The following is a 24,061-nucleotide window of genomic DNA, read 5'->3' as shown; positions in this document are numbered from 1 at the left end:
GGGTGCCGTGTCGTCGGAGGTCCGAGGGCAAGCTTCGAATGAAAATGAGATAGTTCCAGGGCAGCTCGACCGGAGTTTTAAATGCGACTGCATTTCTTAGTCGGGCTATGTCAGGCACCCGGCGTTGTCTGGGCGCTGGCAGGTATCTTTCCACTGCCACTCCCTCTCCCATAGCAACACGGAGCATGCGGTGCAAGAGTGTAGGAGAGGGCGATTGCAGTGCTTCGCCACTTTTAGATGCGGAAGCATCTTATACTAGCGCCTTGTAGTGCGCCGTCCGCACCGCTTCTCGAACATTCGACAGCTGACGCGCGCGCATGCGCCGTCGCGCTGTCGCCCACCATCTGTGCCGCGCGCGCTTCTCCTTCGAGTACATTCGACAGCTGACAGCGCATGCGCCGTCGCGCCGTTGCCATCTGTGCCGCGCGCGCGCTTCTCCTTCGAGAACATTCGACAGCTGACAGCGCATGCGCCGTCGCGCTGTATATATACTCAAGGTCGGCGCTCGCTCGCTCAGTTGCCGCTCGTCGGTTGGTTTGTACGGCGCGTCGACGTCCAAGGTCGCGGTGAAATGAATTCCAACGAATCCACAAACACAATGATCGACGTCCCTTCGACCAGCGCCGTCCTTTCGCATACGTGTGTACGTGTTCACTCATTTAACACCCCCTCCTACAACCACGTTAACAAATTTAGCCATCGACCCAAGTAAGTCGCAATTTAACACCCCATTTCACAACCATGTTAACCAATTTAGCCATCGACCCAAGTAAGTCGCACTTTAACACCCCGTTAACCAATTATATGCTCCGCATCCTCCTCAGTGTTCCCGCGAGGGAAGCTGCGGGCAATTTTTTTCTCTCTCCTCCCTGCGCCCGACTTTCCCGTCCACTCGCGCCTCTCTCGACCGTTCGCTGGGCGCTTCTCAAGAACACACGGAAATGTCTACTCGAGATGCCGCTGCGAAACGCTGAACTGAGAACATTGCTTGTTTTGTTCACTTTATAGTATTTTTTAACCGTGCACGCTAGCTACTAAAGCTGGAAACGTATAGCGCGTTTCTCGCGACAGAATAACGCCCCGTGCGGCGAATGGCCTTATTAGCTGCACGCTCTAAGAAAAAAAAAACGTTATTCCTCTAACGCTGGTCTCTCGCGCACGAAACGCTGTTATGGACGCCACGCAATGCATTCGCATTTCCTCACGATTCCCTTCGGGAAGGGAATCGGGGATATGTTTTCGCCACCGTCGAGTAGAAATCTGGAACGCTTGCTTTCGTTCCCATTGCGCGATACCACTGCATCATAGACTTACTTTAAAAGGGGCCCTGCAACACTTTTCCAGATCACTTTTGAATGGCCCCATAAAAGGATTTTAATGCCTTACGAATCATTGCCACAAAACTTTTCAGAATCCGTTGAGAACGAGCACAGCTACAGAGATTTGTCGCACCCTGCAATTGCATTCTCTTTTCTCCCGTTTCTAAGACCGAACTTGAAGGTCATCAGAGAGGGGTGACACGAGGGAAATAAGTTGCATCATGTTACATCACATTGCATCGTTAATCCTAGATATTTGAATTGAGCAGTTTTCATTGAACACTTGTCTCCAATGGTATATGAACCTGGTAGTATATGAACGATGGCATATGATCGTGACACCTGGTACAGTGCAGGCCAGTAGCAGCTAACTCTGCGCATTTGGAAAGTACATGAACGAGCTAATAGCAACATTTCAAAAAACAGGTGGTGCAACACCACAGCGAGCGGTGTAAATAACAGGCACCCATGGACAAAAAGAGTGGAATTCAAGAGCTTGTTTTTATTTGTTAGGCACAAATTCAATGAGAAGGTACATGCAATCCAGCTAAGAAAAGTGTAGAGGACTTAAATTGTTGTAATTGACATAAATGTGAAGAAATTAAAGCAAATAAAAAGGCAACTTGCTGTCAGCAGGAACCAAACCTACAACCTTCAAAAGAAAAAATGCCCAATGCTCTACCGATTTTGCAACCATAGTGTTTAGCCTCAATATATGATCTGTTAGTTCTGAATATACATGTTGATTATGTTACAATTCCAGAATGTTTTTTGCTATGAATGATTACTGCATAGAAAACAAATATACAAAAATGTATCTGTTTTTCACTCATGTAATATGCATGTGTAGGGCTGACAGTATCTGTAAATAAATAAATAAATTTATAGATATATATGTATGTGCTTTTAAACTTAGGATTGCCAGTCAGTGGCACTCAGAGTTATAACAGTGAGTTTGGAACACACTTTTCTTGCATGCGAACTTTACACAGTACGTGACTTTTTTACGAGCAGGATGTTGACCAATGATCGCTTGCATACTAGTACTTGAAGGCACCAAGTTTACCAGGGTGGCAGCTTGTTTGCTTGACACTGCATTCTAAATTAAACGAAAACCTTTTTAAAAAGAGATAAATAGGACAGAGAACTATGTCATATCTGACTTTTTCCGGGAAATGCATCGCCCACAAAAAAAAGTTCACTAGTTGACATGACCCTTTAGAGTGCCATCACAGACACTCCATACAAAGTGATTGGTGTGCATAGATTGTACATCAATAATTTACCGATTACATTGATGTGCAATCTTTGCATACAAATTTCTTTGTTTGGAGTGCCGGGTGAAAGGCCTTTTAAATTCAGATTTGCCTTTTGATGTCCTTCTAGGAATACTAAATGCAGGTGCTCCGTACAGCATTTATTTTTTCTAAAGTGTGCTCTACATTTTTCGAAATTATCTAACAGCTTTTCTTCTTTCATACAATTAACATATGCCCATATTTATAGCATTAGTTGATGCTAAAGGACACATTGTCGTGCAAGTTACACTCACGGAGGCAAGATCGTTGCCGTCTCAACGCGTTTTAACAAAGGCACTTCATCTTTACCATCTCATTATTTGGAACACAGATTTTAAAAACTGTAAAACTGCTGTGGGATCACAGGCAGGTGTGCTAGCATGGCATTTAAAGGGTTCCATTCCAAGCTCGACGCAGCAAGAGGAAGACAACTTCTCAGCACACTGGAGGAGCAGTGAGCAGGAAAGAATTTTTACAAGTCACATCAACTCAAAACGAAAATGTGAAAATACAGGGATATATTTATGTATATATGTATATGTATATATATATATATATATATATATATATATATATATATATACACACACACACACACACACACACACACACACACACACACACACACATCACAAAACTGACCCCAGAACATAGGTATGACCAGACATAGTACTTTGCAGCATGTTGGTAACATGCCGACATGTTCACTACTTCACAGCATGCCAAGCATGTTGCACGGAAAAGTTAACTCTGATTCAAGAGAAAAAACATTGAAAGTTTGCGTCATACGATAGTGTAGTGATGATGAATGTGTATTTTTGGAGTGTTGGCTATGTGTTTAACAAGCTTCCTCCTTTGCGATACCAATAAATATTGCTCCATATGCTACCAAAACAAAGTTTTTTCTTTTCTTTTCATATCATGTTGAAAACACTGTTACTAAGTATACAAGGTATATAGCGTCACTTTTCAAGCTACAAAGGCATTCACAAAAGTGGCCTTATAAAAACTCAATCATCAGAGTAATTTTTTATGGATCGTACTTTGGCTTCAACAACAAGCATAATCCAAGGTTCATAAACTAACAATGTGTTAACGAAGTACAGCATTGCACTTTTCCTTCAATATTTACAGCACTGTTCACAACATCATTATGCATTGTTGTTCGCCCTAACCGTTAAACATTGCTATAACAAAATTGCACATTATATGAAGTTGCCTGAGCTGTATTAAATATTTGTGATCGGTAAAAACACTAACTTAAGTACCAATTAGCTCAATAGATACAAACACAGGACCGAAGCATTCAGGGCGCCATCAAAGGGCTGCCTGTCAATTTTGACAGCCTCTCAACGGTTTTCTATGAAAACTCTGAATTGCAAGTATATTTTGCATCACTGACATAGAACTGTACGTAATATCAGTAAAATCACAGATAAGTACTACTGGCCAGCCAAGCCACAGGCCAAAGCACACACGTCCAGAGTAGTTAACCCATTTGACCTTTCTACATTACGAATAGCATATATTATTTCAGCGGTGAAGCTAGTCATATCTGCTTCACCATAACCTATGTAATCTCAAAACCCGCATTTTGTCGTTTTGTTATAGCATCATAAAACCCACAAAAAGGTCAAGCATAGACAGCTGGAACTTCAAGTTCATAACAGGTTTGTGCAAGATTCACTTAATATACAGCATGTTTAGCTGCATTAGCTGTACACTGAACAATATCAAGGCGGCCTTCAATGGTTAGCAGTTCAGGTTTCAAGCTGACATTGCAGCAAAAACTCCGAGTATCAGAAATGAGCTAGCTCTGCTTCAGTGATGAAATAATCGAACTCTTACACAACTAAAATTTTTTTAGTAATGTGCTGGGATAAGGCATTTTCTTTCTCTTGTCACAACTGCTCTTATACAATAACAAATTGCACAAACTTGACTCAAAAGCCCCTATGCCGGCACTGTCATTTCACAGGATACATATACAACGACATGCATTTTCGTTTGAAACACTATTAACCTTTCTTTGTCTCAGTCTATTGTGGCAACATTTAAGTGACCATGTGAAATGCCAATTTTGTGCTTTTTAACTGCCTGTTGCTAGCCATCTGCAAAATTAAATGAAGCACTCAGCCTTTCAAGTTTCAAGTTTTCAGGTTCTCCTGGACTGTCGAGAGCCCAGTTGTCTAACGGCAGCAAGACGACCTTTCAAGTAAAGTTTGCAGCTCCGTGAGTTGGTTCATACTTCACAATAAACTGGTGTGCTCAAATAAATAGAAGGACACAGGAGGACCAGACAGGGACAGGCGAAATAACAGCTCTAATCGGAGCAGTTATTGCAAGGACACATTAACACGTGCCTGTCCTTGTCCAGTCTTTCCGTGTTTTTGTTTTTATTTGCACAAACCAGTTTACTTTGAAGACAAATTTTTATCAGCAGGTTTCTGACATTAGAAAACATGCAAGGAGATTCTTTTTTTTGCTTGATACTTTCTGTATAAACGGTGTAAGCGTATGTAAATTATTTTTTAAACTACGATGCATAAATTTCTTGCATAGTATCTGATAGTAAAGGAGGTACAATTTTTTTTTCTTCAACTTGTTAGATTAAAAATGAGAGTGCTCGCATATGCAGGAGATGCACAGGCATTGAAGACGGGAAATGCACCACATTGTGGCACAAGACAGAGTTTGCATAAATTTGCAGCATTGACTCTTGCAGTTCAACCGATGACCCTGCACTCCATCTAGTGTGAACACACAAGGCACCAGATTTACACAGCTTCAACCAGAATGTGTTAATAGAGTAAAAGTTAACATAAAAAAATAATATAAAATGAACCAATAACACACTGAGCGACACCAAAGCAATAGTCTGCAAAGATATCAGCCATCGCAATCAAACATGCATTGACTGTCAACAAGGAATGACCCTTACAAAGCAATTGTTTTTAGTTGCACTCTCCGTTAACATTAGTTATTATTGGAGCTGCCAACACAACAGTTAATATGATTTTATCTCAATAAAGTACTTTAACATGCTGATTAGAGCAGTTAGAGAATTAAAGCAACGCGTGCACCAGTTTGTCGAAATGGTCAGGTAGCTGACAATTTCCTTGTTTTCCAATAAATACACATGCATTCACTTAATCACAACGAATATTATCTCTACTAATCATCACTTCCCATCACCCATTTCGATATTCAACGAAGCAGTATTCAGAGAGACTACGCCGAAGGACAATAACATTGCCAACAAATGTAATCAGCACATTGCACACAATATGATGCGTCCAAAAAGAAGCCCTACAAATCCATCACTGGGCATCTGTTGCACCGATTAGAGTACGCTACAAAAATGACAGTGTAGCTATTCTTGAAAAATGAAGAATGACTCGGAAAATGGCCCCATGTCTACATTCTACAATGACCACAATCACTCATTCTCTGACGCAGCCAGCACCTTCCACATACCCAACAAAACATCACTCACTCTAAAAACTTAGTTCACTCGTTACACCCTGTTCCGTTTCCATTCAAATCACTCTCAATAAATGAGAAAAGAATGTCAACACCACTTTGAAATTATATTATGCAGACAAAAAAAAGGGAGTAACGTACAAACACATGCACCGTACAAACCAAAATAGATGTATATATACTACACAAAAGAAGCAGCTCTTTACAAGGATATGACCCCCAACACCAGAATGGTTACTACATGGCCACAACACACTAGAAAGCTTTATAACCCTGGTCCTTCAAAAGCAGACTTTTCTCATTGAAAGGCGTTCGTTCTTTGGCATCAGTCACTGGGATGGAAGACCATGATGTGCGTACCAAGTGGTTCTAGCAGTCTTTTCAGGTCACGAGTTCTGCAAGAAAATGTTAGTGCTGTTTGTGAAATGTCCACGCTGAAGTTGAGGCCGTTGAAAACGTTGAACACGTTGATAAGTTACATGAGCACAGGAATATAAATCGCTTGGGCTTAACTTGGGTTACGGCAACCAGGTTACGTTAAAGGGACCATCAAGTGGCCAGTACGCGTGATTAGATACTGGTGAAAATTAAAAGACTGTGAATTATATTAGCACTAAATTCAAGCATCCTTTTCAAGATTCGACTGAGATAATATTTTTAAATTGCACTTGCAATTCACAAAATGCTGGTATGTTGCGCAGCCTAGTGGAAGAACCTCGAAGCTAGACTACAGAGCCATTCACTTTGCTGTATGTAGTCTGATGCTTTCATACACACCATAATCAGTGCTCGATATTATAACAAACACTGATATAATGAAATATAGCTAATAATGAAGTAAATTAAAAATAGGCTTGCCACTAGGTACAGTGTTAAGAATAATTTTTATAACAAATTTTTGCATATAACAAACTTATTTTTTCGTAAGATGCAACTTTGTTATAATTAGATTTGAGTGCTTATTATTATCCATCCCCACATTAATCCATGCTGCTTATAAAATAAAAAGATGCTAAGAAGCAGTGCAGCCTTCACAGCAATAAGTTGAACAAGACGAACCGTGGTGCATGCGCAGCAAATCGCAGCACCCAAACACGAACCATAGTCGCGCTCAACTCCCACTGTTTTCGTGTGTGACTTCAAAGCCAGTACATATTGAAAAATTCCAATTTTAAGTGCTTCACGGCATTTTCCATGTTACCGTTCTGTGATTATACATTCTAGCTAGTAAGCTTTCCATTGCATTAGAGAAAACAGGCACCATAAAAATTGCTTGTTGGTCCTTTTAAACACTGACTTTCTGTTTCTATCAAGAACACTTTTTCTAGGTGGGTTACTGCTTCCATGCCTCCACCTAAGAAACACCAAGTTATTGCTACAGGGGCAAAAGAAATTGGCAACTTCATGCCTATTTTCACCTTTGTAACCCGATTCCTGCTCCGTGGTATGAAACACGTTTTCGCTAATGTTATAGGAAGTGATAGAGTACCACCGTATACAGGGCTGGTTTACGACAGTAACAACACTGCTAAAGATGTGCCGTGGCGTACAAATTAACCAAACAGAATACAAATAACTTTCAAGGTTTAATACTGACATGATACAATATTTAAATGCGAAGCATTTCTTAGCGAACTTCTGCGACTTTTCGCGTATTTATCGATCTATCTATCTAGCCGCCTACGACTTTTAGCTCTCCAGGCTGTTTCCATACCGGTATCGACACCAAACTTGGTATGGAATAACATGACTGTGTGAAGAACATATTTCACTAATCATAACATGAAATGCATGACATGGATGTCATGAATGTCATGATCTACAATTTATGGTCCTGCAGCTCTTGCAGTGGTTTAGTTCACATGGCATGTTGCATAACTGGTATAGTATGACATGACTGCATGGCGAGCACAAGCAACAGACCCTAACATGAAAATCATTACATGCGTGTCATGTAACAACATGACTACATGCCAAGCTCATGATGTGCTCGGGGCCGTTTCGCTAGCTTCACTAATACCAAATTTTGCATTACAGTACGTGAATGAATGACACAGGTATGTGACTGGTGCAAACATGATAATCATGAGGTGTGTGTCATGTAACAACATGACTACATGCCACGCTCATGATGCGCTCCAGGCCGTTTTGCTAGCGTCACATATACCAAATTTGGTATTACAGTATGCGAATGGATGACGATGGTATGATAATGGTGCAAACATCATAAACTTCAGATGCGTGTCATGTAACAACATGACGGCATGCTACGCTCATGATGCGCTTCCGGCCGTTTCGATAGCTTCGCATGTACCAAACTCGGTATTATGCAACGCGAATGGAGGACATACGTAAAAGGCACATACAAACATCACAATCACGACATGGGTGTTATGTAACAACATGACTACATGCCACACTGATGATGCGCTCGCGGCTGTTTCGCTTGCTTCACATGCCAAATTTGGTATTACGTGACACTGATGGATGACAAAGGTATGTGACTGTTGCAAAGATGATAATCATGAGATGCGTGTCATGTGAGAGCATGATTACATGCCGCATTCAAGGCGCCAATAGATTTCGACCAGACGCGGTGTGGTGCTTACCGGCGTTCATTTCGTCGGGTGACGCCGGCATTGCCACGCCAGGCACGGGTCCTGCCACATACTCGCAGGCGCACGCCGCACTACGTTGCTTTGACGCATGCGCGTTTTAGCGCGTCCAGTGTCCCTCCGTCACAAAAAGAGGGAGACGCAGTGTTGTCTGGGTAACGCATCGGTGCGAAACACAGCATGTTGCATTTCGCACCGGTTGCCGTGGGGCCGCGCCGACGAACGCTGGTCGTGCCGGTCGCGCCTGGCGTCAGACTACAGAGTGCTTGCGTTTTGCTAACGTAGCGTCGCTGTGCCCAGCGTGCGTGCGCGTCAACGCTACATTGGAGTATATTGAGCCCTTCATGATGCGCTCGTGGCCGTTTTGCTAGCTCCATATATACCGAATTTGGTGTTACGTGACGTCAATGGATGACGAAAGTATATGACTGGTGCAAACATGATAATCCTGACACGCATATCATGTAAGGACATGACAACATAGCACACTCATAGCGTGCTCGCGGTCGTTTCGCTAGCTCCACATATACTCAATTTGTTATCACGTGACTTGAATAAATGACGAAGGTAAACGACACATCCAAACATAATAATCATGTCACGGTAGTCATGTACGTCATCACTTACCACCACCTAGTAACGTTGTGCTGATTTTAAAGTGACATATCAACATTTCTCATTCGTGCTTCGTATATAATCGATTCCCACTGTACATGGGATCTGCCAAATTTTTTTTTAAGGCATTTTTTTTTTAAAGTGTCACAGTTTGTTGCTCCCAACTTTGCTACAGCCATTAAAGCCCAAAGTAAGCCAGTGATTCACAGTGAAATTAAGCTGTCAATCTGCACTACCACTGCAACAAAAACCCACAAATTATATTACCTTCTTTACAACTCTACAAGCCTATTTGTTGAACACTTTCATTCGTTTACACACCTTTTTTAGGAAGCTCCACGTTCTGCCGAATCTGGCTGTGAAGAGTATTCAAGTCCTGCTTGAGTGAGTCAAGGCATATTTGCAGACTCCCAAGTGGCCTATAGAAAATCAAGAAGGTTTGCTTTAGGTAACAAGTTGGAAAAAAGTAAGTCTAGAAGATAAGTAGTCTAAACTGTAAATATTAAGTAAAACTATGCTATACGAAACATGGTGGTTAAAAAAAAAACCTATACAATCAGTAGTTCCTTCTGTGCAGATTTGCCTTGTAAGACAGTGCCTAGGTTAACAACACTGAGATGTTTTGATTCTACACTAATCTGGTTCAATTGTCAGAATTTCAGTGCATTCAGTATTATTTCCAGTATAATCCAACACTCGCCTGCAAATTTTCATTTAATATTACCTAACGAACTGTGGTTAGTTGCTGATGTAAAGAACAAACTTTGGCACAATATCAGCCACAGAATAGCCTGATTTTGAGTGGCCTTCCAATTACAACCTTATACTGCCAAGTACCAAGGAAGCCAAGTACAAAGCATGATAGGCGTTAGTTATTTGTAGTTTTTAAATGCAGTGACTACAAGATAAGGCAAAGTTTTACTACTGTTCACAAAAATAGAACCCACTCGTCATAGGTGGGGACCGTACACAAAAGTTTTGCTTATGGGCATCACACGAGTAGTCTGCGATGCTCGAATGTTCAAGAAAAAAAAGAAGGCACATGATGGAAATACACTACATCTCACCTGCTAGTTGGCTGTGAAGAACACTGCTGGAGCAATTCCGTAATGTACGAGTCGTCTAAGTCCGGCATGACATTAGGCAGGTCAAGCTCTGTTGTCTCGGCCAGTTCTGTCAGCTGCCTCTGAAGCTCCTAGAAAATTGAGTCACAAAAATAGTGAGGTTAATCATGCTTTCTCCCATTGTAATTGATTTTATACACAGCAGACAACACCTCAGCACTACTAGAGCTAGGGAATCTTACCTCACTGCTTGAATTTGCATAAAGAAGTTGCACACAAAATATGACAGCTAAAGGGAAGAGTTACGAAGTTTGATTTAGAATCGGGGTCTCAAAATTATGTAACAGATAATGGCATTTCAATTACATCAAACTCTGGCTTATTTAAAACTCTCTATATGCTAGTGAGTGAGTTTCGTGCGACTCGTGCACAAATTTCGCTCTCAACTAACACATACCACGTTGCGAAACGGAAGCACAAGTGTCCATAATCTGATGTTTCATGATAACACAAATTGTACTTATAATTATGTCAAGTGCTTATTCCATAATATGTTTCGTGATCTAAGACGTCTGACTGTGCTAGCTATGTTGCTTCTGCAGTGTTGTCGGCTAAGTACAAAACGAAGAACGGGGCAAGTGCATTCATATGTGGGCGATGAAAGCGTCATTTTGCATTTCCAAAACAGACGCCTTTGCACAGTTTTTCTAAACTTTCCCCTTCTACGGTACTGAGGGAATGAGATGCAAAAACTCAGGTACTAAGTAATGTACATACATTTGTTTGCAGCATTTGCTGTTTGCATAATATCTGCATAACTCTAACTTTTCATTTCACATGTACACCAGAGGCAACATCTTCAGCAACAACTTCAGCAGCCACATGTACACCAGAGGCAACAACTTCAGCAGCCGCATCCACGGCGACATGACGTTATCATGAGCAGTTGCTCATGATATGCATTCGAAGTTATTAAAAAAAACGTTAAGGCAGCTTCACACTAGGGGTGCCCAGCCTGCAAGAATTGCGGAGCCGGACAGCCTTCTTTCTCTTCAATTTTCTCTTTCTTTCCCACTCTCTTTCTTGCTTCTTGCATTGTCTATTTTTTTCTTTGTTTGTATTTTACTCCCCATTTTTCCCTTGAGTCATTCTGCTTTCACCTTGCTTCTTTTTCCAATTTTCATGTGCTCCAAACTTAACATCACAATCATGGCGCTCGTAGAACAAGAGGAAGGAGACTTTGCATAGGCGTGACCACGTACTAAATATGCAGCAGATGGCTATGCTATATGCGGTTTTACCTGCCTTAATATCATCAACAAGGCACCGAAAGAACGGGACAAAAAAAAAGACTTCTCTCTGGCGTGAGCACGTGATCAGATGGCTATGCTACGTGTGCTTTTGTCTGCGTGATGCTAAACAAAAACAACAGCATACAACAGCCAGGCCCACGCTTAAAAGTGCTTCATCCTTAAAACAATGATGTCGTGTTTGAGTCAGTTTTGTACTGTACATGTGCTAGCATCCTTGACAACGAAATTATCAGGCGTCTGCTCATATAAGTATACCTTGCATTGCTCCATGCGTGAGCGCAGCACATTGCGGAGCTCCTGCAGCCTGGCCTGGAGGGTGAACTTCTCCTTGCGCACTGACATCAGCTCGGCCGAGAGGTCAGAGTGCTGCTGCTGGGCCTCCTGATGCACGCAGGGGGAAGCAAGGTCATGTGGCAGGAAAGGCGAAGCGACGAAAAAAAAAAAACTGTCTTCCTTTCATATCGATTGAACTGGTAACCTCACACACTGGAAGACACGACTATGTTTTTCTTCTTCAACTTTTCTTTTTCTTTTCTTTACCTCTTCCTATATTGCCCTTTCTCCTCCTCACCCTGACTTCACTTACCCACACCTTGCTATGCAATGTACATATGTGATTATTCAGTGATTTACCCTCTCACATCTGTTTTTTTCCTCTTTTTCACCCTAGCTTCCCTTTCCCATCCCCTCGCTAAACTTTATTGTACAAGGCTCCTGAGCATCCAAAGCATACAAAGCAAAGCTGGCGGAAGAGATTATTAAAAGGAGAAAATGAAGAGAAAAGTGAACTCGGCAACTGTCTCTATCAAAGTAGGACACCTCAGAAGTGGTTTACAAGGGAAGCGATGAGGTAGGGTCAAAAGAGTTAGGCAGAAAAGTAAAGGCGGGAGACGCTTAGAGAAGACTGCGGACGGGGGGGGATCAGTGAGGGGCCTTTGGAGAGAGGACATCGTGGACAGAGCGACCGTCAAGCGTGAAATCTGCCAAGTGTCTCCACAAAGCAAAGGGCCTCCAAAGGTGACATGTTTGCTAGTGCACTGCTCACATACCTCGACCTGTCTGCGCAGCCCCGCAACTTCAACCTGATGGGCGGTCTCGGCCAGGCGCACACGCTCCTGAAGTGCGGCCACCTCCTGCGTCTTCTCCTTCACATTCCAGCTTAGCAGCTGAAATCAATGAAAAAAGTGAGACACAGCCCGTTCTTGCATCCAACGTGGTAAATAAAAAACAATACCAGCAAAGAAAGCCGTTCGAGTATGTACGTGCGTGAAGCAGTTCACATAATGCCTACTGAGTAACAAATATTTTGTGCACTGCTTTTAACAAATACATACTCCTTAGCTCCCCTATGAAGAAATTCAATTCAGGATTGCAGCGGCATGACGGGTGCCATGTTGTTTCTGGACTTAAAGTTCGACATGCAACGCCTGAAGTTTTTATGGTCAGTTGCGGCATTGTAAAAGGTGGCCACAAACTGAAGCTAATGGCCCTGAACTGTTGTTTCCTCAGCGTACTATCGCAGAGGTCGTCAGTGACATATCGTGTAGGCATCGCATATGTGCTGCAGCTTCTGGCTGAGGCATTAGGCATTAATGCTTTCACAAGAACAACTCGTAAAGAGTGCCTATAGTTGTCCTTGTAATTTTTGCTGTCCACTGGCAACGTTTCTGTATAAAAGATCTCCCACAGGACATTGACTTACGCCTTGTCGATGCTTACCAATATTTAATTTACAATACAGGAATCAGATGCATGCACACAATGTGTGCATGCATCTTGGTAAGTCAAAACTGAGGTGCCAAACAAATTTGCTAAACTGCAAGAAAGAAATACATGACTTTGGACGGAGTTGGAATTGGGAATTGGAACTAGCTTTGTACTTCAAAGGTTTGGTAAGATCTATCGAGGTTTAGCTGCAGTTTGGGATCTCCTTTCGATTAGTCACATCCCAGTCACCTTCATTTGCTGCTCCAGGGCAGGGTCCCTCTCGTGTGCATTGCGTAGCTTGGCCTCCAGCTCCTTCCTGGCCGCCTGGGAAGCAGCGAGGTCTGCTCGGAGTGCCTCCAGTCGACCCTGTGCCTCCCGCAGCTGGGCCTCAAGGCTCTGCGCCCGCTCGGCCTGTGCCTGGGCCTTGAGCCGACCCGCGTCCGCCGACTGGCTTGCCTCCGTCAGACCCTGCTTCAGGCTTGTCAGCTGACGCTGCAGCTGACCCCCACGACGCTTCTCCTCAAATATCTGTGGGGAGGGAGGGAGGATGCCCGAATGCAGAGTTCTTCAATCATACCAATTGCAAAAGTAGATTAAAAAACCAGGAACAAAATAAAATCATGTGCACCACTCACCCTCTGGCGCAGCTCCTTGCTCAGCGTGCGCTCTTTCTCGAGCTCCCTCTGGAGGTCAGCCACGGAGCTCTGGTGCAGGGCCTGCGCCTGGTCGGCACGCCCCTGCACTTGCTCCAGCTGGCACTGGAGCTCGGCCATGCGGCCTCCCTGCTCCGACAGCTGCCGCTCCAGCTGCTCCACACTCGCACGCAGCTCTTCCTGGGCCTTCAGGGAACCTGCACATTCGCATGGGGCTCAAGGCACAGGTTTACTGGTAGCAGTAAGTAGTACTAGTAGGGTAATAACATCTGAAGTTTTACGTCCCAAAACCACGATACAATTACCAGAGATGCTGAAGAGGCTCTGGAAATTTCGAGCATCTGGCGCACCAACAACCGCCGAGATTGAACCCACGACATTCGGGTCAGCAGGCAAGCACCTTAGCCACTACTCCTCCGTGGTAGACATAGTACTAGTGGTAGTAGCAGTTAGACATGTGAAAGCGCAGAAGCCGCACAGGGCTTCGTCTCAAGCAACAAATCGCATTGCTTGCTGGCTCCTCACCACCATTGATGGGCATTTTTTTTTAAGATGGAAAACTGGGCGAGTTGGCGTAGATTCATTGTGGCTAACAGCACAGAAAACACAGATGCAGACGAGAAGTGGACACCGCACAGCGCTGTCTCTATCCACTGCTTGTCTACAACTTTGTTTCTTTGCACTGTTCTGCGCAATGAATGGGCATTTCACACATCGGACGCAGCACCTACAGCCAAGCTCCTCGCACTAGGCTGTTCGGAGCACTGGTGAAAGCGACTTGCAGTTTCACATGTTGGCATCTCAAAACGCAAGACCAAGCATGCTGTATGCCAATTTATTGTCATCTTATTTATTATTCATTATCATAACCTATCGTGTTACATTTCGGGAATTTGAATGCTTAGAATAGTAGAAATCCTAAGCAAATTGAATCAAATAGCAAACGCTATTAAAAAAATAAAGAGTACGAATATTCACACACTCCTAACAGAAAGTGACTACTAAGAAGACTTTATGGATCATGTACACAATGGAGAACTTCTGAGGAAGAAGGACAAGAACATTGGTTTTCAATCGACTTTAAAGGCGCCTGCAACAATTTGCCAAGTAATCGTCAAATGTCTCACGAATCAATTGCAGAAAAAATCTTTTTTAGTAGCCCGTCAACTACGAGCGGACTTCCAGGGATTTTTCGTATGCTTCAAGCGCTTTCTCTCTCTTTTTTTCTTACATACGCACACAAAGCAATGCAGGGGGAAGGAGATGGCAGAGGGCACGAAGTTACGTCGGTGCCCGTCATGACCTTAAGCACTTCCTCTTTCATTCTTTCAGCACATCAGTTGAGTTTCAGTATCGCTAGTGGCAGACGCTGTAACTGAGAAGCACAAAAAGCTCAAATTAACCAATGATTGTGTCTCCCCTCCAATGGCCTCCAATGGCCTTTCAACAATGGCGTAATGATAAAACTTGCCGAGAGATGAGCAAGCAATTTTTAGCTGCCTTTAAAAGGTGCTTTTAAATTCCTTAATATCGGGATAGCGCAGAGATGAATCCCAAAGGAAGACCACCTGTAAATTCCTTGCCACGTCTCCTGCTGTAATGTTTGGTTAACATGTATGCAGCAGCCTCGACTAACTATTGGCAGTGATTTCAACCACGTTCAAAGAGTTTTCAACTGGAGAAAATTCAAATAACAGACAAGTTATTCAAGAAAGGAGCAAATAGCTGTGTGACAAACTCGTCAGCTGTGCAGTCAAATAAAAAAAACAGTCTACCTCAACAGCTGTTCACTCAAGGAAATCTTGTCTCACCATGAGAGCTAAGCAAGGAACGTGACAGTAACAAAGAAGAAAGTTACACAAAGTAAGACTGGCAGCTAACACCTTTAGAATCCGATCTGGCGTAACCCGACAAAAGCACGAAAGCAAGCAAATGCAGGGGACAAAGCTACCTTTCATTTTGTCTATCGCTTGAATGCAAATCTCAGAGTGAGAAAGGAGCTGTCTGTGCTAATCTGTGTCAAGACACGGCGCACGCAACCACATGCAGCCGCTCAAAGTGCACAGTTTTTGCCAGAACCATGCAGCCGTTTCTCCCTTCTCCAAGACCCTCTGAAAGCCTTTCGAACATCAGAAGATGGCGACGCATTTCCTCCCGGCTTGAGCTGGGATCGTTGAGTGCCCTTGCACGCTTTTATTCACGCATCGAACATACAACAATTCTAGCGATGTTATAAATTTGAACTTTATACAAAACCAATTGACAACAACAAAGGCAAAAATGCATCTGAAGAGTCCACACAAATTGCTTTCACAGATATATTGTGGGCAACGACTGGCATGTGATTTAGAAGCAGATTACTGTGTTCCTGGAATCAGGTGTCTTCAGATAGCCTGTGCTGTGGACAGAGTTATCATTACTGGTAACCTCAGCTGCAGGACAAGAAGATATGGTGCAAATGTTCCAATAATAAGGTCCCCCTAACTGTCTAAATAGTTACCATAATTACACGATTTTAAGTCAACTCAAATTTAGGTTGATGCTTCCAAAAGTCTCATGGCAAAAGACAAAAGTAACAGTTTCACCGCAAAGGCGAAGCAATGAATGTGATAGCAGCAACTTGGAATGTACCGCAGAGAACGGCAAGCAGATCGTGCAGTGCGCTACGCTGCTTATGCAGAGATGACGCACAAAAACAACACACACAGAACGAGAGCTCACTAGCAAAGTTTACAGCTCGACGCTTAAAGCACTGTTTGAACAAAAATGACGCACAAAACATAGTCACAGGTACAGATATGAGTGCGAACTAATGAGTGTCCCAGTTGTCATGAGTGTCCCAGCTGTGTTTGAAAAGTGCGCTTTTTTCGCAAACGGAGCCTGCCCAGTGAGTGAAGTTGACCTCTGTGGCCCAGGCAACTAACGCAATCGTTCTAGTGAAAGGCCAAGGCACATGATTCTCCCCACTAAAGGATAAGCGCGCCCCACAAGCACCTAATCCCCTAGCCCCAATCCGCGGGGCTAAGTCCGTGCGGGAAATAAGCGGGGGTTGCTAGATTAGGACGAGCTGGGTGCCAAACGTGGGCGGCTTTTTTTCTTGAGTTTTTATATATATATATAGGTACATATACATATACGGTGCGTGACGGGGGCAGCGGCAGCGACGGCAAAAACCAGCCGAGACTGTCCATGTAATTGCTATCGCAATAAAATAAGAAAAGTACGAGCACATTTCATTAAAAAATTTTATTTACAATGTCTCCGAAAGAAAACGAAGTCGAACACCGTTGTGCCAAGCTGGCTTGACAGCAGTGCTTGAGCTGTGCAGAAAAGCTAGCCTTGCGAAAATATGCGGTGATTATTTTCAGGAGGACTTTACAATCGAAACCAGATTTCTATTCTGGGTCAAACTCCCAACTTGGGATTGCAAACTAAGACAATATGATTGACCTACAATCATGCGAAAACGATAGGCGCAAGAATAGCTTGCTTCCTCCCCTTTAGCCATAGAATAGTGTCATACAAGGACTGACTGCACAGTCTGGACATGCATCCAAAGCTGGCCTAACCACCTCTTCTCAATAACTCAGACACACTTTCATATGTTTGACTGCACCAGTGAATGACTAATCGTTAGCAGCTGACGCTGGGCAAACATATCTGCTTGGTTTAAGAATGACACAACGAAAACACAACATGACGAATGAGACAAGCGTCCAGTGTCCACATCATGATAAAATCGTATTGCTATAGTGCAGCTTAGTTTTGGGGTGAAGAAAAGATGCAAATTAGAATCTTTTCTTCATGCTCAAACTGAGCTGCACTATAGTGATACGACTTTATCACATCCTAACTCACCCAATCTGCGGTACTTGTCCACGTCAGTGTGCATTAGTAGTTGCGTCATTATTATCTTAAATTCTAGACCAACTAATTCATAAAAGGTTAGTTGATTATATCCTCCCGGTATCTTTGCACAGTGGGCCAGATTGCTCTGTCAATACAATTCATGGAGTCAACATTGTCAATTCCTCAGCGCAGCCCATTGGCACACTACAACTTCTGGATACACGCTATCTGGCTCATTGCTGAGAATGTGCAATAAAATGTCCTCCATTCTTCATGTATTCTCCTCATTGAGTACTGTCATTCACTTGTTAGTAAGAATTCTTGAGGCAAAAGATCAGTTACAAAAGCACGGCAATTTTTCTTTATTTTCCACAGTACCTTCGATGACACCAAACATACTTGTTTAAAGCAGCCCTGGACGAAACTGCTAAACGATGAACAAAGAAGAGACAATGCTCACCAGCGAGCCGTCCTTGTTCCCTCTCCAGCTGCAGCAGCAGTTCCTGGTTCTTCTCGGCAAGCTCCGTCTGCTCCTCTTGGATTTTTGCTGCCGAGTCAGTCTGAGTGTCGGCGCTGACTTTTTCCAGCTGATCCAGGGTCTGGACTTCCTGGCTGATCAGTTTCTGGCTCGTCCGCCGTTGCTGGTCTTCCTCCTGCTGCGACTCAGCGTTGGCCAGCTGCACCTGAGCCAGCTTGAGCTCCTTCATCTTCTCGCGGAGCTTGCGCGTAAGTAGGCGGATGTTGGACTTGTGCATGCGCTCCTGCTCTCTGCACCCAACAAGCAAGCAGACAGCATAAATGCATGAAGAAACTAGCCGGTAGGAACAGGCTGGCAGGAAGAAAATGTAGTGTGTGTTTTCAGTATACCATGGTTCTAAGCGGAGGGGTGCTAAACCTTTCACAGCTTAGCACTCCTCCACTGCAACGAAACCACTTTTACAGTAGGTTACATGCATTAAGGGACACTAAAGGCAAAGGGCAATTTATGCCAGAGTGAAAGCTCAATGTATGACGTCTAAAATGGCAACATTATCAACAGCAGTGCCTTACTTACCAAACAATCAAGCTAAATGTATCACACAACGTGCGCCACGATGGGGACATTTGAGAAATGATCCCGAAGACGTCGTCCGACTACAATTAATCACTAGTAATCGAACTAGCTGTAATAAAAATCTTCCATGCATCAAGAAAAGTAATAAAATAATCATGCTTGTCCGTTCCTGTTTTATCTATACAAAAAAAAAAGCCGCCTGGCGTTACTATGGGGAATGGCACGAGTAGTTCAAAAGTTCAGTTCTTGGCTGGTTAGACTGGATAGGTGGTGCCATCTAACGGGACCCAGTTGAACCAAGCGAGCAGAATCATGGCCTCCAAGATTGCAGAAAATTGCTCAATGGCCGTTGTTGCTATTGTGGTTTCTGGTACTTTCGCTCTTCTTTTACAGGTGTTGGCGGCCACATAGTAAAGACGGGCAACGTTGGGCACGGAAACAATAACGTTCAGGTGATTTGAAGTGGGTTAATGCGATGCAGGCCATTAAAACGTGATTTTATTTTACAATAAGCACTTCTTTGGTACGAAACTAGCACTACGAAATTTATGGACCGCCATCTCAACAATCATGGTCGACTTTATACTTGCCTTTAGTGTCCCTTTAAAGGGGCCCTGAAACACTTTTCAGAGTAACCATGGAATGAATTCACTGGAAGAGTTTATTGCCTCACAAATTCAATGCCGCGAAAATTTTAAGAATCCGTCGAGTATGAGCGGAGTTACAAAGATTTGTCACACGCTGCAATTGCATTCTCTCTTCCTTCATCCAGACGAAAGCGCTGGAAGCTAAACAGGAAAGGATGGCAGGGCCACAGAGAAACATCCCGTGTGCCCTGTGACCTTGAGCACTTTTTTCTTTTGTTTTTATTCAACTGCACGACTTGTTCAGTGTGATCGCGCGTGCAAGTGTGCACAAGTAGCGGCCTCCCGCCGCGATCTCTGTAACGAGTGAGTGCCCCATGTTCAAATCAGCCAATGGCTGATAGATGGGAAATTTATGCGTGATTTTTTGGGTATATCGCATGATTTGTCGAGAGAAGAGAAAGCAATTTTCAGCTGACTTTGATAATTTATTTTGAATTCCAGGCCACATGATGCACTATAATATTTGGCTCGCGTGTTGTCGGGGGCCTCTACTACCGATCAGCAGCGTTTTCTGACCATGCTCAAAAAGTGTTGAGAGGCCCCTTTATAACACTGGAACTGGTGTTTTCTCAACTTAGCACCCCTTCACTGCAGTGAAACCATCTTTACAAAAAGTTGCATGTCGACACGTACGCACCTTTTGTTCCTTTCGAATATTTCAAAATTTCCAATATAGTAAAGTCAAGTCGAAGTGAATTCAAATACTGTTATATTCGTTAGAACACTCAGAGAGCTCGAATGTTCGCGCAAGTCTAGATTTTACATTTCACAAATTTATTTAACAGCAGACAAACACCTGATTAGTATGGTAGAACTTCATCATCGTCGGCTCTCACCACAGAGAGCATACCTATATAGAAAACAATATCCGCACTGCCTTGTTTGTATAGCTTCTATGACGTAAAGAAAAAGAGAAAGATCAGAGAGGAACAAAGGAGAAGAAGGAATGAAAGTGGAAGTTGTACTTTTGTGTTGAAATTAAATGTACTATACAAGTTGTGCCCTTCAATAAAGTAAATACTCAGCTTCAGTCTAGCGCTGCGTTATGCATGCCTCTTGGCATTGTTGTTCTTGTACTAGTTGAACCTGTCTCAAAATATGGTACCATATTTACTCGATTCTATTGCACCCTCGATTGTAACGCGCATTCGGTTTCGACGACAGAAAAGAAGAAGTAAGACATCAATTGTAAAGTGCACCTATATTTCTCGTTGGAATTCACGATCACACCACTCGAGAAAACGACTCCTTTTAAATATCAAGTATGGGGTAAGGTTGTGCTCATCTGACGTGCAACAGAGCATTGCCGTCACTCTAGTTTTTACGTGGCCCGATGTCACCACGTGAACTTGCTTCACCCCCTTCTCGATAATTGTGGTGCCAGGCATGTCGAAGCAAAGAGGCGTCTGATCGGCATTCTCGATTTGCTCAAGCAGGTAACCGTTGTTGTGCCGCAAGTTTAGGACGAACCTCTGAAAACTGTGAAGCTTTTCTTCGTACTCCTCCGGCAACTTTTCCCATATGCCCGTTTGCCTTCGGAGGGAAAAGCTTTTCCTCTTTATAAAGTTAGTTAGCCAGCACCTGCTCACTTTGAACTGGCTCTGTGTTAGCCCTTTTTGTAAAGCTAACTGCATAGCCCGCACTTGGAGCAGTTCTGTCGTGCCGCTCACTGCTCAAGCACATACTTGGCTAGCAGCTCTTCAATTTGCGGAAACCGACACTGCTGTGGCCCACTGAAGCCTTTACATGAAGCTTTGCTGTCGACAATCTTCTGCTTTTGTTTCCGCCAGTCCCGCATGCACATATCGGAAACTACGAACGACCACGATGTGGCCCGATTTCCGTTCGTTTCTGCACAGGCGATGACTTTTCTTTTAAAGCAACATCGTGGTGCACTCGTCGAGTTTTTGAAGTCGGGCCTTTCATGCCGTCGATGTAAATGCACTAGAATATGATGAACTCCTCAGCACACTTACGAAGTGCCGCACATAGGAAACACATTGGCAGAAATGGCCGACGTGCCATGCCGACGCGCCATGCCGATGCACGTAGGGGGCAGCCATTTTGAAAATGCCAATGACACTAGAATGACTGTATTCATTTCTTTTTTCGTACTCGATTCTAACCCGCATGCGATTTATGAACTCACTAAACCGGAAAAAAGGTGCACGTTAGATTCGAGTAATTACGGTATATAGAAGCGAAGAGTACTTCAGACAGGGTGAAGTGAGGTCGACGAACAGGTTCGGTAAAAGACTCATCCCAACTTAATTCTGTCCAAAGCGCTCTTCAATTTCACTATAGTTAGGCACATCTACAACAAAATAAGACCACCACAAGCAAATGATGACCGTTGTAGGACAATAACGTGTGGCATCTTGTCCTCCAGCAAGCTTAATTGTCAGGTAGTATTCGTATTTTTGTGCAGATGTGGCCGGTTAAAAGCTTCACTGCTTTGGTCACCAGTAAATTGTGCTGACCTTTTTCCCCTGCAGTAGTACCACCTGGCCCAAGTCAGGCACACTTTTGGATGTCCTAATGCATATAGCTGGGCTATTTGGTACTGAATGAATGCTTCTATAAAACAGTCGAATATCATTAATTCGAACACGCTTAATTCGAACTTTTCGTGAATTCGAACTCAAAATGAGGTCTCATCAAAGCTATGTGTATTGCAATGGGCGAAAACGTCCGGTAATTTGAACGCCCAAGCACTTCCGACATTTCATTCGAACATACCGCGCTCTGAAAATGCTCTCAGCACCCCGCCCAGTCCCGCAGCGGCACCGGCAACACCTCAACGCTGCCCGCGAAATAAATGAAAAGGAAAGAAAAGGCTGCCATGGAATGTTTGCTCTCTCTCAAATGCCGATCTGCGACGACCCTACACCCTTTTCCATCCCTGCCACGTACAGACCCTTCCTCCTTTCAACATCGCGCATAAACAGAGAGAGAAAAAAAAAGAAAGCTGTTGCTGAGTTGAATGAATGTGTGTCTGAAGGAAATGAAAAAGGCGCTATCTTTGCCCCTTGCGGGAGCACGGCTATGCACCTTGAGGGGGGGGGTCTCTCATGCGCCAGTGCCACGCTTCCCCCTTTCCCTTCCCTGCCACGTAGCTTTTCTTCTTTCAACAACGTGCACAAAGAGAGCAAAAAAAAAAAAGCTGCCGTGGAGTGTTGGTTTTCTCTCAGGTGCCGATCTGCTTCTCTTCGCGTGGAGACACTTCTCCTTTCTCGTCACGTGCTGGCCATGCTGCGGCTGCGTAGCGGAGAGCGGGAGACTCCGCTACACAGTCGTTGTTGTGATCGTCTTTAGAAAGTGTCGGCGCTGGACATTTTCGCGCGCAACTTCTCTTGCCCGGAGAACGCTGAAGCCGAAGTAGAAATGCTTTGCAAGCTGCGTGCAAAATTGATTGACTCGCTGCAAATCAAGCGTGAGCAGACGCACATCACCGATTACTTCAATTAATAACAGATGTCCTGTGATTTGTGAATAAATGTACGTCTTCTGAAACTCCCCCCCCCCCCCCCCCCGTGTGTTAGCTCAAAGCACATGCACCACAGCATGGAGAACACTCCATTCATTTATCTTTCATTAATTTGAACTTCTTTCAATTCAAACAAATTTTTGGGCCTTTTCGAGTTCAAATTATCGAGATTCGACTATACACACACACACAGACACAACACAGGAAGACTCAGAACAAGCACTAGCAGTTGTCCAGCATCTTCCCGTGTAGTCTCTGTGTGTGTGTGCGCTAGTATTATGGAAGCATTCACCTTTGGATGCACTGGCTATTCCACATTTCTTTTTCCGTACGACCACGAGATCTCCAAAGCTGTCCTCACGTTTATGGCTGGACACCACTTTCCTGATTGTAGGCCAAGCGAGAGTGAGAAGGGTCAGTTACCTGGTGGCCATCTCACGGGTGGCCAACGTCTGCTCGAGCTCCCGAACTTGCGTCTCCCAGGTGGAGGGGTCGTGCAACTGCGCCTGCTCCTGGAGGCTGGCCGCCCGGCGTGCCTTCTCTCGGTTCAGCCGCTGGGTCGACTCCTGCAGCTGGCTCTGCAGAACAGCATTGCGCTGCGCCAGGGTCTCCAGCTCAGCCTCGGCATGTTCCAGCTGTTCCTCCAATTGCCGCAGCTTCTCCTGCAAGACGTTGATGCGGCAAGCCGCAAAAAATTCAAGGGACACTAAGGCTGTGCTACGCCGGAGAATACCGTAGACAGTCTAGACTAATGGCTTACAAGCCAGCAGCAAACCACAGTTATCCAAGTAACAGAACACGTCTTGTTTGAACAGCAAGGCAACCAGTCGCATTTGTCTCCAATGATGTCTTTTCAGAAATACCTTTTCAGCTATATGAGAGCTTGAATGAGGTTTCAGATTGTGAGGGTGCTGACACCCCCCCCTGTAAAGTTGTCTGCGCCGCGTGGCGCACGTG

General features: G+C 44.0%; 1 protein-coding gene across 2 annotated transcripts in view; it reads right to left on the bottom strand.

The window, feature by feature from the left end:
* Window positions 1-1,801: 1,801 nt before the first annotated feature.
* Window positions 1,802-24,061, bottom strand: part of LOC119169955 (uncharacterized) — a 51,460-nt gene continuing 29,200 nt past the window's right edge. For both annotated transcript variants that reach the window (XM_075890381.1, XM_037420957.2), the window contains exons 9-17: window positions 23,528-23,766; window positions 18,377-18,684; window positions 14,050-14,264; window positions 13,664-13,942; window positions 12,757-12,873; window positions 11,963-12,088; window positions 10,398-10,525; window positions 9,652-9,749; window positions 1,802-6,495 (exon numbers count right to left, since the gene is read on the bottom strand). In XM_075890381.1, the coding sequence (XP_075746496.1) occupies window positions 6,482-6,495; window positions 9,652-9,749; window positions 10,398-10,525; window positions 11,963-12,088; window positions 12,757-12,873; window positions 13,664-13,942; window positions 14,050-14,264; window positions 18,377-18,684; window positions 23,528-23,766 (1,524 nt within the window). In that variant the 3' untranslated portion in view covers window positions 1,802-6,481. The remainder of the gene's footprint in view (window positions 6,496-9,651; window positions 9,750-10,397; window positions 10,526-11,962; window positions 12,089-12,756; window positions 12,874-13,663; window positions 13,943-14,049; window positions 14,265-18,376; window positions 18,685-23,527; window positions 23,767-24,061) is intronic.

The sequence above is a fragment of the Rhipicephalus microplus genome, chromosome 3 (genome assembly GCF_043290135.1).
Source record: "Rhipicephalus microplus isolate Deutch F79 chromosome 3, USDA_Rmic, whole genome shotgun sequence".
Classification (NCBI taxonomy): Eukaryota; Metazoa; Arthropoda; class Arachnida; order Ixodida; family Ixodidae; genus Rhipicephalus; species Rhipicephalus microplus.
The sequence above is the reverse complement of the archived record's forward strand: the minus strand, read 5'-3'. Positions and strand labels throughout refer to the sequence as shown.